The sequence below is a fragment of the Neoarius graeffei genome, chromosome 1, assembly GCF_027579695.1.
Source record: "Neoarius graeffei isolate fNeoGra1 chromosome 1, fNeoGra1.pri, whole genome shotgun sequence".
Taxonomy (NCBI): domain Eukaryota; kingdom Metazoa; phylum Chordata; class Actinopteri; order Siluriformes; family Ariidae; genus Neoarius; species Neoarius graeffei.
This window is the reverse complement of record NC_083569.1, coordinates 106,317,466-106,330,901: the sequence shown is the minus strand read 5'-3', so window position 1 is coordinate 106,330,901 and position 13,436 is coordinate 106,317,466. Positions and strand designations below refer to the sequence as shown.

Here is a 13,436-nt window from a genome sequence, read left to right as displayed (position 1 = left end):
CGCGAAGAAAACGAGACAGATACGGTCTAATGTAAACTTGGCCTTAGAGTCACCAGTTAACCTAATCTGCATGTCTTTGGACTGTGGAGGAAACCGGAGCACCCGGAGGAAACCCACGCGGACACGGGGAGAACATGCAAACTCTGCACAGAAAGGCCCTCGCCGGCCACGGGGCTCGAACCCAGGACCTTCTTGCTGTGAGGTGACAGCACTAACCACTACACCACCGTGCCTCCCCTGGGTCTGATATTTTCATCATATTTTAATTGATGAGATTTGACTGGGGGTACGCCTTTTAAATTTCTAAAGCATAAACAAAGCTGCATACAGCTGCGAATAAAACTCTGTTTATGTCTGTAAAGAAAATGTACTGCAGGTTCACTATATCTTTAAAATAAATAAATAAACTAACTCTCCCCAAAATTTGATTAATTAGACAAACGCTGGGACCTTTGGTGTTCAAAGAGTGTGACAGCATTAGATGTACATTATATTCACAGAATGATAATATCGCACAATTGTAGCATGCACACAGCACACACAAAGTGCAAATAACCAATCAGATTGCAAGCTTCAAGAGTCTAAAGCTTGTGACCAGATAACTGTGTGAAAGATGTCAGATGCCAGTCTTATGCCACCAGATTGAGGCATGGAGGCTGCCTAGACCTGCCTGATCCATCCGGATGCCCTACTTCTAGCTGGAGTCTCATCATATCGCTCCTGTGGAGGACGGCCCCATATGGACAGTCAAAAGACACTCTTGGAAGATGCCTCTGGACACTTACAGTTTTGCTACGATGGCTGAGGACTACAATCACCATGATAATTTTTGGACTGCAGTTGTCATGAACAGTTTTGCACTCAAGTCTCCATCAATTGATGAACAGTTGATAACTTCAACAAAACGGACTTCATGTTAAAACTATAATGATTTTCCTGGTTACACAGTTGGACTTTGTGACTATATAGGACACAGTGATAGGAGTGAGTTATTTATAATCACACTATCTGTTATCACCCAGATGAGAATGGGTTCCCTTTTGAGTCTGGTTCCTCTCGAGGTTTCTTCTTCATGTCGTCTGAGGGAGTTTTAGCCTGAGGCGACGGACGCGAGGAAAAACTCCCTCAGACGACATGAAGAAGTCCTCGCGTCCGTCGCCTCAGGCTTGCTCATCAGGGATAAATACATTTATTTGGGAAAAAAAATAGCTCATACGTTTAAAATCTTTGTCTGTACAGTAAAGCTATTTTGAGACCATGTCTTTTGTTAAAAGCACTATACAAATAAAACTGACTTGACTTGATACAGACCCAGATACTGTGCAATCAGATTTCCTGTATTTTCCAATGTGTGCCAAGTCAGCTAGTTTAGAAACTATTGGGTGTGAGATATGGCACAAATATCCAACTGTATATACACTGAAACCCTGCTATAATTAACTCTTTTACTAAGAACTTTCACATATAATGAACTACATTTGTGTCTCCCGCCTTTAATGACAATGAGTCGGAGTCTTAAAAAAAATATCACTGTCACATTGACATGCGTTGGTGCTCCGAGCGCCATTAGGACTAATTACCATACACCTGTTCTGGATTAGAGTGCAATCACAGCGCACGCTTATAAGGACTCTCTAAACACACAGACTTGGTGAAGTATATACACTGTACCGAGTGTCTCACATTACCAAGCCTTATTATCTGTGTATCGCCTTTCTGGTTTTGATTTGTTTTGTGTATTTGTACTCCGCCTTTCGTCTTTGCCTCCACCAGTCTGTTTGTGCCTCACGTGACCGTTGCCCGTTTCAGGACCCTGCCTTTATCTTACATTTTTGACCTGTTTACCTGCCTGTTTGTAAATAAACGCTCTTCCTGCGATTACATCCATCATTCGCCTGCTCACATGACACACTGAGCCATGCGCTCCTCTTCCCACCAGAGACAAACAATAAGTAATCAAGTCCACAGTCGAGTTAACAATACATGCTTAACTGGCTGAGCTTAGGTGTCGATCACTGACAATTATCAAGAACGGTGATCAAAGGATCAATAAAAGGATGAAATGACTGCTGATACAGCAAAAGTAAAAGTGCACTGGTAGTGTTTTTATATCCCCCTGCCCCGCCCAGCTCCAGTGTGACATAAATGGCATAATCAGTGATTTGCAACACATGAATGAACTGAATGGTGAAGATTTAGAAAACAGAGCGAGTCAGTGGGTGGATATTCACACAATACAATACACCGTTAACCTCCGTCATTTCCATAACAGATGAAGAAATCATCACCTCCATTCGTGATCCTTTAACTCAGTCAGTGAACTGCGGTAGAGACTCGGAAGGAGAAATTCCTGATAAGGAGAATGTATCTAAAATTTTGCATATAACATGAATGCTTGTTGTGACAAGTGGGCCCATTTCAGTATTACAAACTTTACGGTACTGACAAACTATCTGGACGTCCCCCAAGGAGTTCGTTATAGCAGGGTTGCAGTGTATGTATATTCTATCCACAATCAGTGGATATGAGTAATCGTGTGCTCTGATTGGCTACTCTATGACTAGGATATCAGCTCATATACCGTGAGTAGAGAAAAACAAAATGGCAGAGCGTGTTGCTGAACCAACCGAGGATGAAATAAAAATGCTAATCGAAAACAAAACCCCCCAAAATTATCAAATATTTAAAAGAAACAGAAATAGCTAAAAGAATATAGTAGTTTTTTTCCAATACAGTGGGGCAAAAAAGTATTTAGTCAGCCGCCAATTGTGCAAGTTCTCCCACTTAAAAAGATGAGAGAGGCCTGTAATTTTCATCATAGGTACACTTCAACTATGAGAGACAGAATGGGGGGAAAGAATCCAGGAAATCACATTGTAGGATTTTTAATGAATTAATTGGTAAATTCCTCAGTAAAATAAGTATTTGGTCACCTACAAACAAGCAAGATTTCTGGCTCTCACAGACCTGTAACTTCTTCTTTAAGAGGCTCCTCTGTCCTCCACTCGTTACCTGTATTAATGGCACCTGTTTGAACTCGTTATCAGTATAAAAGACACCTGTCCACAACCTCAAACAGTCACACTCCAAACTCCACTATGGCCAAGACCAAAGAGCTGTCAAAGGACACCAGAAACAAAATTGTAGACCTGCACCAGGCTGGGAAGACTGAATCTGCAATAGGTAAGCAGCTTGGTGTGAAGAAATCAACTGTGGGAGCAATTATTAGAAAATGGAAGACATACAAGACCACTGATAATCTCCCTCGATCTGGGGTTCCACGCAAGATCTCACCCCGTGGGGTCAAAATGATCACAAGAACGGTGAGCAAAAATCCCAGAACCACACGGGGGGACCTAGTGAATGACCTGCAGAGAGCTGGGACCAAAGTAACAAAGGCTACCATCAGTAACACACTACGCCGCCAGGGACTCAAATCCTGCAGTGCCAGACGTGTCCCCCTGCTTAAGCCAGTACATGTCCAGGCCCGTCTGAAGTTTGCTAGAGAGCATTTGGATGATCCAGAAGAGGATTGGGAGAATGTCATATGGTCAGATGAAACCAAAATAGAACTTTTTGGTAAAAACTCAACTTGTCGTGTTTGGAGGAGAAAGAATGCTGAGTTGCATCCAAAGAACACCATACCTACTGTGAAGCATGGGGGTGGAAACATCATGCTTTGGGGCTGTTTTTCTGCAAAGGGACCAGGATGACTGATCCGTGTAAAGGAAAGAATGAATGGGGCCATTTATTATGAGATTTTGAGTGAAAACCTTCTTCCATCAGCAAGGGCATTGAAGATGAAACGTGGCTGGGTCTTTCAGCATGACAATGATCCCAAACACACCGCCCGGGCAACGAAGGAGTGGCTTCGTAAGAAGCATTTCAAGGTCCTGGAGTGGCCTAGCCAGTCTCCAGATCTCAACCCCATAGAAAATCTTTGGAGGGAGTTGAAAGTCCGTGTTGCCCAGTGACAGCCTCAAAACATCACTGCTCTAGAGGAGATCTGCATGGAGGAATGGGCCAAAATACCAGCAACAGTGTGTGAAAGCCTTGTGAAGACTTACAGAAAACGTTTGACCTCTGTCATTGCCAACAAAGGGTATATAACAAAGTATTGAGATGAACTTTTGTTATTGACCAAATACTTATTTTCCACCATAATTTGCAAATAAATTCTTTAAAAATCAGACAATGTGATTTTCTGGATTTTTTTTTCTCATTCTGTCTCTCATAGTTGAGGTATACCTATGATGAAAATTACAGGCCTCTCTCATCTTTTTAAGTGGGAGAACTTGCACAATTGGTGACTGACTAAATACATTTTTGCCCCACTGTATCTCCTGTTCCACACTCCAGCCCAGTTGGTGGCAGTAATGCAGCTTTAAGTTGGTTTGCCAACCACTAGAAAAAAAACCTAAAGAAGAAGGAACCCCCCCCCCCCCCCCAGAAAAAAAAAAACCAAAAAAGGGCAACAAAATATGGAATAAAAGTATTTGATGGTAAGAACATATCTTTTTTATTTTTCAAGAATTATTATTATCGCATTTTTCACAAATTGCTCGTCACTTCGCCGGTTTGTTTATATTCTAAGTGGAAGTGATTTTGTTGGATGTTTTGTGTCAAGTTTTTATTTACTGAATTTGCAAAAAAAAAAATGCTCTGTTTCTCAAAATCCAGTGAATGTGGATAGAATAAAACAGTAATTCCACTCAATCTGGTCATACACGGCTTATAGACAACTCGGTGCTACGCGCCTCACTGCTGTCAGCTCATGTACGACTGGATTTCGTGGAATAACTGTGATATATATGAGAGAGAGCGAAAGCGAGAGAGAGAGAAAGGGACAGGGAGAGAGAGAGAGAGAGAAACTGGCAGCAGAATAGTAGGACAAGTTAAATAAAATAAAAACAAAACAAGTGTTACCAGGCAAAACAAACCTCGCCTGGTAGCACTTATGATGAATATGAAGGAAGATATTGCAAAAAAAACAATTTTGACCTTTTTGGTGACCTTGACCAGATGACCCTCAAAATGTTGGAGGTTCTATTTGAGACCAATGCTTATCTATCCTGAACGTTTTATGAAGATTGGTCCAGCCGTTTTCCCGTAATATCATTCACGAAAAAAAACAAAGAAACAAACAAAGAAACCCCACTGAAAATGATACCTCGCCCCCGGTGGACTCCGTCGCTGGTGAGGTAACAATGATTTCAGTGATACTTTAAAATCTACACTGTAGATCATCTCATCTCATCTCATTATCTCTAGCCACTTTATCCTGTTCTACATGGTCGCAGGCAAGCTGGAGCCTATCCCAGCTGACTACGGGCGAAAGGCGGGGTACACCCTGGACAAGTCGCCAGGTCATCACAGGGCTGACACATAGACACAGACAACCATTCACACTCACATTCACACCTACGGTCAATTTAGAGTCACCAGTTAACCTAACCTGCATGTCTTTGGACTGTGGGGGGAAACTGGAGCACCCGGAGGAAACCCACGCGGACACGGGGAGAACATGCAAACTCCGCACAGAAAGGCCCTCGCCGGCCACGGGGCTCGAACCCGGACCTTCTTGCTGTGAGGCAACAGCGCTAACCACTACACCACCATGCCGCCCAGATCTTATCATTTCTTAAAATATTAAAATACACTAATGATATCGATGCTATTCAGAGGATGGAATTTTATATGATATCCTACTCAGAGCTGTGTATTTTTACACCAAAGTACTGATTTACTGGGACAGAATTCATGTCTATGCATTGGTTATGAACATAAATGTGTATCCACAGTGTCGTATATTCGATGTCACTCACTCTCATAAGGCTCCTGGCTGGTCAGAATAACCCACACCACTATGCCGAAGCTGTAAACGTCCGATTTTTCAGTGGAGCGAGTGTTGATGCTTTCCAGGTGTTCAGGAGCCATGTAGCACAATGTCCCGGCCGCCACCACACACGACTTCCTGCCTCCCTGACTCTGTCTGCGCAACTCCTCCTTCGTCAGCCGACTCCACGTCTGACACGTGGCCAGTCCGAGGTCCGCAATCTGACACGAAACACACACAACATCGTTTAATTGTTTCTGTGCTTCTCCCAATTCATAATAAATATATGTGTATTAAAAAATAAACAAAGTACACACACACACACACACACACACACAGTGGTGCTTGAAAGTTTGTGAATTCTTTAGAATTTTCTATATTTCTGCATAAATATGACCTGAAACATCATCAGATTTTCACACAAGTCCTACTGTAAAAGTAGATAAAGAGAACCCAGTTAAACAAATAAGACAAAAATATTACACTTGGCCATTTATTTTTTGAGGAAAATGATCCAATATTACATATCTGTGAGTGGCAAAAGTATGTGAACCTCTAGGGTTAGCAGTTAATTTGAAGGTGAAATTAGAGTCAGGTGTTTTCAATCAATGGGATGACAATCTGGTGTGAGTGGGCACCCTGTTTTATTTAAAGAACAGGGATCTATCAAAGTCTGATCTTCACAACACATGTTTGTAGAAGTGTATCATGGCACGAACAAAGGAGATTTCTGAGGACCTCAGAAAAAGTGTTGTTGATGCTCATCAGGCTGGAAAAGGTTACAAAACCATCTCTAAAGAGTTTGGACTCCACCAATCCACAGTCAGACAGATTGTGTACAAATGGAGGAAATTCAAGACCATTGTTACCCTCCCCAGGAGTGGTCGACCAACAAAGATCACTCCAAGAGCAAGGCACGTAATAGTCAGCGAGGTCACAAAGGACCCCAGGGTAACTTCTAAGCAACTGAAGGCCTCTCTCACATTGGCTAATGTTAATGTTCTTGAGTCCACCATCAGGAGAACACTGAACAACAATATTGTGCATGGCAGGGTTGTAAGGAGAAAGCCACTGCTCTCCAAAAAGAACATTGCTGCTCGTCTGCATTTTGCTAAAGATCACGTGGACAAGCCAGAAGGCTATTGGAAAAATGTTTTGTGGACGGATGAGACCAAAATAGAACTTTTTGGTTTAAATGAGAAGCGTTATGTTTGGAGAAAGGAAAACACTGCATTCCAGCATAAGAACCTTATCCCATCTGTGAAACATGGTGGTGGTAGTATCATGGTTTGGACCTGTTTTGCTGCATCTGGGCCAGGACGGCTTGCCATCATTGATGGAGCAATGAATTCAGAATGATACCAGCGAATTCTAAAGGAAAATGTCAGGACATCTGTCCATGAACTGAATCTCAAGAGAAGGTGGGTCATGCAGCAAGACAACGACCCTAAGAACAAGTCACTCTACCAAAGAATGGTTAAAGAAGAATAAAGCTAATGTTTTGGAATGGCCAAGTCAAAGTCCTGACCTTAATCCAATCGAAATGTTGTGGAAGGACCTGAAGCGAGCAGTTCATGTGAGGAAACCCACCAACATCCCAGAGTTGAAGCTGTTCTGTATGGAGGAATGGGCTAAAATTCCTCCAAGCCGGTGTGCAGGACTGATCAACAGTTACCGGAAACATTTAGTTGCAGTTATTGCTGCACAAGGGGGTTACACCCGATACTTTTGCCACTCACAGATATGTAATATTGGATCATTTTCCTCAATAAATAAATGACCAAGTATAATATTTTTGTCTCATTTGTTTAACCGGGTTCTCTTTATCTACTTTTAGGACTTGTGTGAAAATCTGATGATGTTTTAGGTCATATTTATGCAGAAATATAGAAAATTCTAAAGGGTTCACAAACTTTCAAGCACCACTGTATACGCTCACCGGCCACTTTATTAGGTACACCCATACACCTGCTGGTTATGCAGTTATATAATCAGTCGATTCCTTGATGCATAAAATCATGCAGATACAAATCAAGAGCTTGAGTTAACGTTGACTCCGAATGGGAAAAATTGTGATCTCAGAGTGTGACTTTCTTTCACTGTGGCATGAAAGTGTGTTGGTTTGAGCCAGATGGAGCAGGAGGGTTTGAGTATTTCAGAAACTGCTGATCTTGTCCTGGGGTTTGTTTTCACATACAACGGTTTCTACATTTTTTGAGTGTTCGGGTCGATTCTCGATAAAATATGTATTCGGATGCGACTGTAATATCAATACTGTAGTAAGTTACATCATTAAAGCATTTTCTGAAAGTATTCAGGATGCGGCTAGCACGGTTTTTAATGAACCATGCTAGCTAGCTAGCTTGCGAATATCATTCTCGATTCTGATTGGTTGATTCATTTTCCATAACAGTAATTCCAGTCGCTCGGTCTAATACATTATCGTTTCCATAGTAACAGCTTACTGACGGACTGAGTGTGCATTTTTGATGCTGCAAATAATAAACCAAGTAATAAAGAGATTCACGTCGTCTTGTGATTTAACAAAGAAAAGTGAGTGTGTTCGTCAATATCGTGACGTTTCCTGTAAGGAGATGTTGATGTAACATTTATGGAAGGAGTCTCCAGTGTCAGCGCTTTGTACCAGACAGAACTTACAGAGCTTATTGTATTTTGTGGTTTCATGGAAGCAAACTGCATAAGATTAAAAAAAAAACAACCTTCAAACCTTTATAGTTGCTTTAACATAAGTGATTATTTTCCTAAAACTGCGTACCAGTTGTTTTATTCCTGTCAGAATGTCTTGGGTTGTAAATTCTCGGATTGAATATTTAACTACAGGAAACTAACAGAAGAACATCATCGGAACTTCTGTCAACGTTCCTGGATATAACGTTCATAAACGCTCCTACAACGTTACAACAACATTTTTTTTTCATTTTAACCCTGCCATTTTAACCATGCTTTAAGATTTTATATATATATATATATATATATATATATATATATATATATATATCTGAGAAGTTTTATGAACATTGCAGAAATCATTAGGTATTGCTGGAAAGCTGAAGTTTCACTGGCCATTTTATTAGGTACACCCATCCACCTGCCGTGTTATGCGGTTGTCTAAACCCCTTGACGCATAAAATAACGCCGATACAAATCAGGAGCTTCAGTTAATGTTCACAATGTTCAAACATCAGAACGGGAAACGTTGTGATCTCAAAGTGCGACTTTCACTTGGTGCCGGATGGACTGGTTTGAGTATTTCAGAAACTTCTGATCTCCTTCCTGGGGTTTTCATACACAACAGTTTCTAGATTTTACACAGAATGGTGCGGAAAACAAAAAACAAACATCGAGTGAGTGAGTGAGGGACAGTTCTGTGGGTGGAAACAAACGCCTTGTTGATAAGAGAGGGTCAGAGGAAAATGGACAGGAAGGATATACACTAAGTAACTTTAAAAACGCACATTGATAAAACTTGCTGAATTCGTGCTGAGTTTATCTCAAGAAGAAAAGAAATATATCACAATGGAAAAATAACTTCGTTCCGCCCGAATAAGTTCCAAATCTGTGCTCAAATCAGAATTTAAGGGAGTTGTACTCAATAACGTACAATATGACTCGGGTAGTCAATGACATGGACAGGCTTTAATTTTCAAACAAATTTTGCATACACTGTACACAGACAATCTTGCCTATAAATACCCGGGGGAAATGATGGGAAAATTGTCATTATTGAAGATGCCACGCCTAAGCCAAAATCAACGTGAACAGGCCATCGGGATGTTGCGTGCCGGAAGTACACAGACAGAGGTCGCCCGGCACTTCGGTGTTCATCATTCAACAATTTCCCGTTTGAGTCAGCGTTACAGACAGACAGGGAGCACCAGGGATCGTCCACGCCCTGGTCAGCCTCGAGTCACGACGCCAGTTCAGGATCAGCACATCAGGCTAGCTCACCTCCGTGACAGATTCCTGACACCCTCAGTCACTGCTGCTGAGACCCCTGGACGACACAGACCCAGAATCTCCGAACATGGACCAACTGTCACTTTGAATTTTTTTATTGTGAATTAATTCTTGAGTTTGACAATAAATGTCCTTTATCGATGTTTCAAGACGTGTGTGCATTACATACAATATCATAAATTTCAAATATATGCATGGATCTAAAGTGATATCGTGTTGAATTCCATTGTGCGTTTTTAAAGTTACTTAGTCTAGTAACTCGTATAATCACTCTTTACAACCGTGGTGAGCAGAAAAGCATCTCAGCATGCAACAAAAAACAGAAGAACGCACTGGGTTCCAGTCCTGCAGCCAAGAACATGGATCTTAGACTCAACAACAAATTCCTATTAAAGTGTCCGGTGCGTGTATGACTTTAAAACACTTCTTTATAATAATCATCATTATTATTATTATTATTATGAGAAATATGTCAGTATTTTAGGCACATACATACAGCGCACAGTCAACAACCGTAAACTTTACTGTACCTTTATATGGAAATTTTCATCCACCAGGATGTTTTCCGGTTTCAGATCCTTGTGAACCACTTGGCTGCCTGTTAGATAAACCATTCCCTCTAGGATTTCCAGAACGATCCTTCCTTTAATGGATACTGGAACACTCACCTGGTTTTGTCAACGAGAGCAGCATCGAAATATAAATACAGCACTGTGCAAAAGTCTTAGCCCCCCATTTTTCCCCCCATATAATCTTTGTTCCAGATTTCTATTTTATGACTTCTACATTCATTATCGAGTCAAAACATTACAGAAAACATTTTAGAGTTCCAAACGTTCGGTTTTTTTTTTTTTTTACAGCACAAAATTAAATATTACAGAAAAAAAATGTTTGTTTACGTCTGAGTATTCCATAAGAGAGCACTTTTCAGATTAAAAAAAAAAAGAAAACACAATCAAGGCTACTGGAAATTTCTTGGTGCAAAATGAAGAAGCGAGCATGACAAAGTGTCCAGAAGAACTGTGGCTGGTTCTGGAAGATGCTCAGTAAAACCTACAGCCTATAAAACTGCACTCATTGGACCTCAGACTCATCTCATCTCATTATCTGTAGCCGCTTTATCCTGTTCTACAGGGTCGCAGGCAAGCTGGAGCCTATCCCAGCTGACTACGGGCGAAAGGCGGGGTACACCCTGGACAAGTCGCCAGGTCATCACAGGGCTGACACAAACAGTGGGGCAAAAAAGTATTTAGTCAGCCATCAATTGTGCAAGTTCTCCCACTTAAAAAGATTAGAGAGGCCTGTAATTTTCATCATAGGTACACTTCAACTATGAGAGACAGAATGGTAGCCCAAGAGCATTAGCTCAAAATTGAGTCCAACCCGGAACAAATTAGTAACAAGCTGAATTTTTCAGAATATGTTCAGAATACCCTTAGGAATAACATACTAAAAGTCCCCGGGAATCCACCTTGTGCTCTCTGAGAAATTCAAGATGGCATCCAAAATGGCCACCGATTGGAGATTTTTCAATATCTCAGGGATAAAACATAATATAAATGCAATTAAAATGTTAAATTATATGTTCTCTCATACAAGCAATGCAAATTCACCATTGTCACACTGTTAAAATTAAAATTAACCAAGATTACAAGGTCATTAATGTGGAAATTACATGGAATTTGATGGTTGACATGATTGACAGATTAGCTTAGTAGGCTACCTACATACATGAACATAATGTAAGACAACAATTAGACATCAATTTCCTTAATATTTAGTGCATCTTTAAGCTTTGATAAAATATTAAAGGGAAATTAAATTTGAGAACTCGATCTTCTAAAACTACAATGGCAAGCTGTTTCAGTTCACTTCTTCAACATTCCGGCGACTTTCATGACAGAAAGGTCTGCCTCAATAAAAGCTCTTGCTTATAAACAATGAGTAGACTTAAACACTTCTCAGTGCCTCAGTTGTAATGCTTGGACCTTTGTTGTACCATCAATGAAGTAGGGAATTTATTCAAGCTTGTTTAAGGGTGGAAAAAAATTAATCTTTGAGTTTCTAGCGCCAGTCTTTACTACTAGCAATGCCAGTGTGTTCGGACAAAAAAATGACTAAACTCAGCATGACCTTTTAACATGCCATTTTTCATTTTACACCACCAATTTACTTTAATTAATATTAATGAAAATAAGTGCTCCAACCCCTAGTAATTGTGTTTGTTGTTTTGTGAACAGAATAGGATGATACGGAGTGAACGAGTAACCAATGGATCCACACTATACACAAATATACTGTTATAATAATGTGTACATTGTTATTATATAATGTTAATACACAATGTAATTAATACACACATGTTGGAATTTACTCTCCTACCCTACAAAACATATATTCTGACCTTTTAATTGCATTAATATTTTGTTTTGGGCCTGAGATATGGGCAGATCTCCATTTGGCGGGCATTTTGGACGCCATCTTGAATTTCTCAGAGACCACAAGGGGGATTTCCGGGGACTTTTATTATGTTATTCCTAAAGGTATTCTGAACATATTCTGAAATTTTCAGCTTGTTACTAATTTGTTCCGGGTATAACCCTATTACTCCTGGGCCATGGGGGGAAAGAATCCAGGAAATCACATTGTAGGATTTTTAATGAATTAATTGGTAAATTCCTCGGTAAAATAAGTATTTGGTCACCTACAAACAAGCAAGATTTCTGGCTCTCACAGACCTGTAACAACTTCTTTAAGAGGCTCCTCTGTCCTCCACTCGTTACCTGTATTAATGGCACCTGTTTGAACTTGTTATCAGTATAAAAGACACCTGTCCATAACCTCAAACAGTCACACTCCAAACTCCACTATGGCCAAGACCAAAGAGCTGTCAAAGGACACCAGAAACAAAATTGTAGACCTGCACCAGGCTGGGAAGACTGAATCTGCAATAGGTAAGCAGCTTGGTGTGAAGAAATCAGCTGTGGGAGCAATTATTAGAAAATGGAAGACATACAAGACCACTGATAATCTCCCTCGATCTGGGGCTCCACACAAGATCTCACTCCGTGGGGTCAAAATGATCACAAGAACAGTGAGCAAAAATCCCAGAACCACATGGGGGGACCTAGTGAATGACCTGCAGAGAGCTGGGACCAAAGGAACAAAGGCTACCATCAGTAACACACTACGCCGCCAGGGACTCAAATCCTGCAGTGCCAGACGTGTCCCCCTGCTTAAGCCAGTACATGTCCAGGCCCGTCTGAAGTTTGCTAGAGAGCATTTGGATGATCCAGAAGAGGATTGGGAGAATGTAATTTGGTCAGATGAAACCAAAATAGAACTTTTTGGTAAAAACTCAACTTGTCGTGTTTGGAGGAGAAAGAATGCTGAGTTGCATCCAAAGAACACCATACCTACTGTGAAGCATGGGGGTGGAAACATCATGCTTTGGGGCTGTTTTTCTGCAAAGGGACCAGGACGACTGATCCGTGTAAAGGAAAGAATGAATGGGGCCATGTATCGTGAGATTTTGAGTGAAGACCTCCTTCCATCAGCAAGGGCATTGAAGATGAAACGTGGCTGGGTCTTTCAGCATGACAATGATCCCAAACACACCACC

General features: G+C 40.9%; 1 protein-coding gene across 3 annotated transcripts in view; it reads right to left on the bottom strand.

Moving 5' to 3' along the window:
- The window catches only part of ripk1l (receptor (TNFRSF)-interacting serine-threonine kinase 1, like), a 56,283-nt gene that overhangs the window by 16,661 nt on the left and 26,186 nt on the right, over positions 1 to 13,436 (bottom strand). For all 3 annotated transcript variants that reach the window (XM_060913978.1, XM_060913988.1, XM_060913969.1), the window contains exons 4-5: positions 10,345 to 10,482; positions 5,826 to 6,057 (exon numbers count right to left, since the gene is read on the bottom strand). In XM_060913978.1, the coding sequence (XP_060769961.1) occupies positions 5,826 to 6,057; positions 10,345 to 10,482 (370 nt within the window). The remainder of the gene's footprint in view (positions 1 to 5,825; positions 6,058 to 10,344; positions 10,483 to 13,436) is intronic.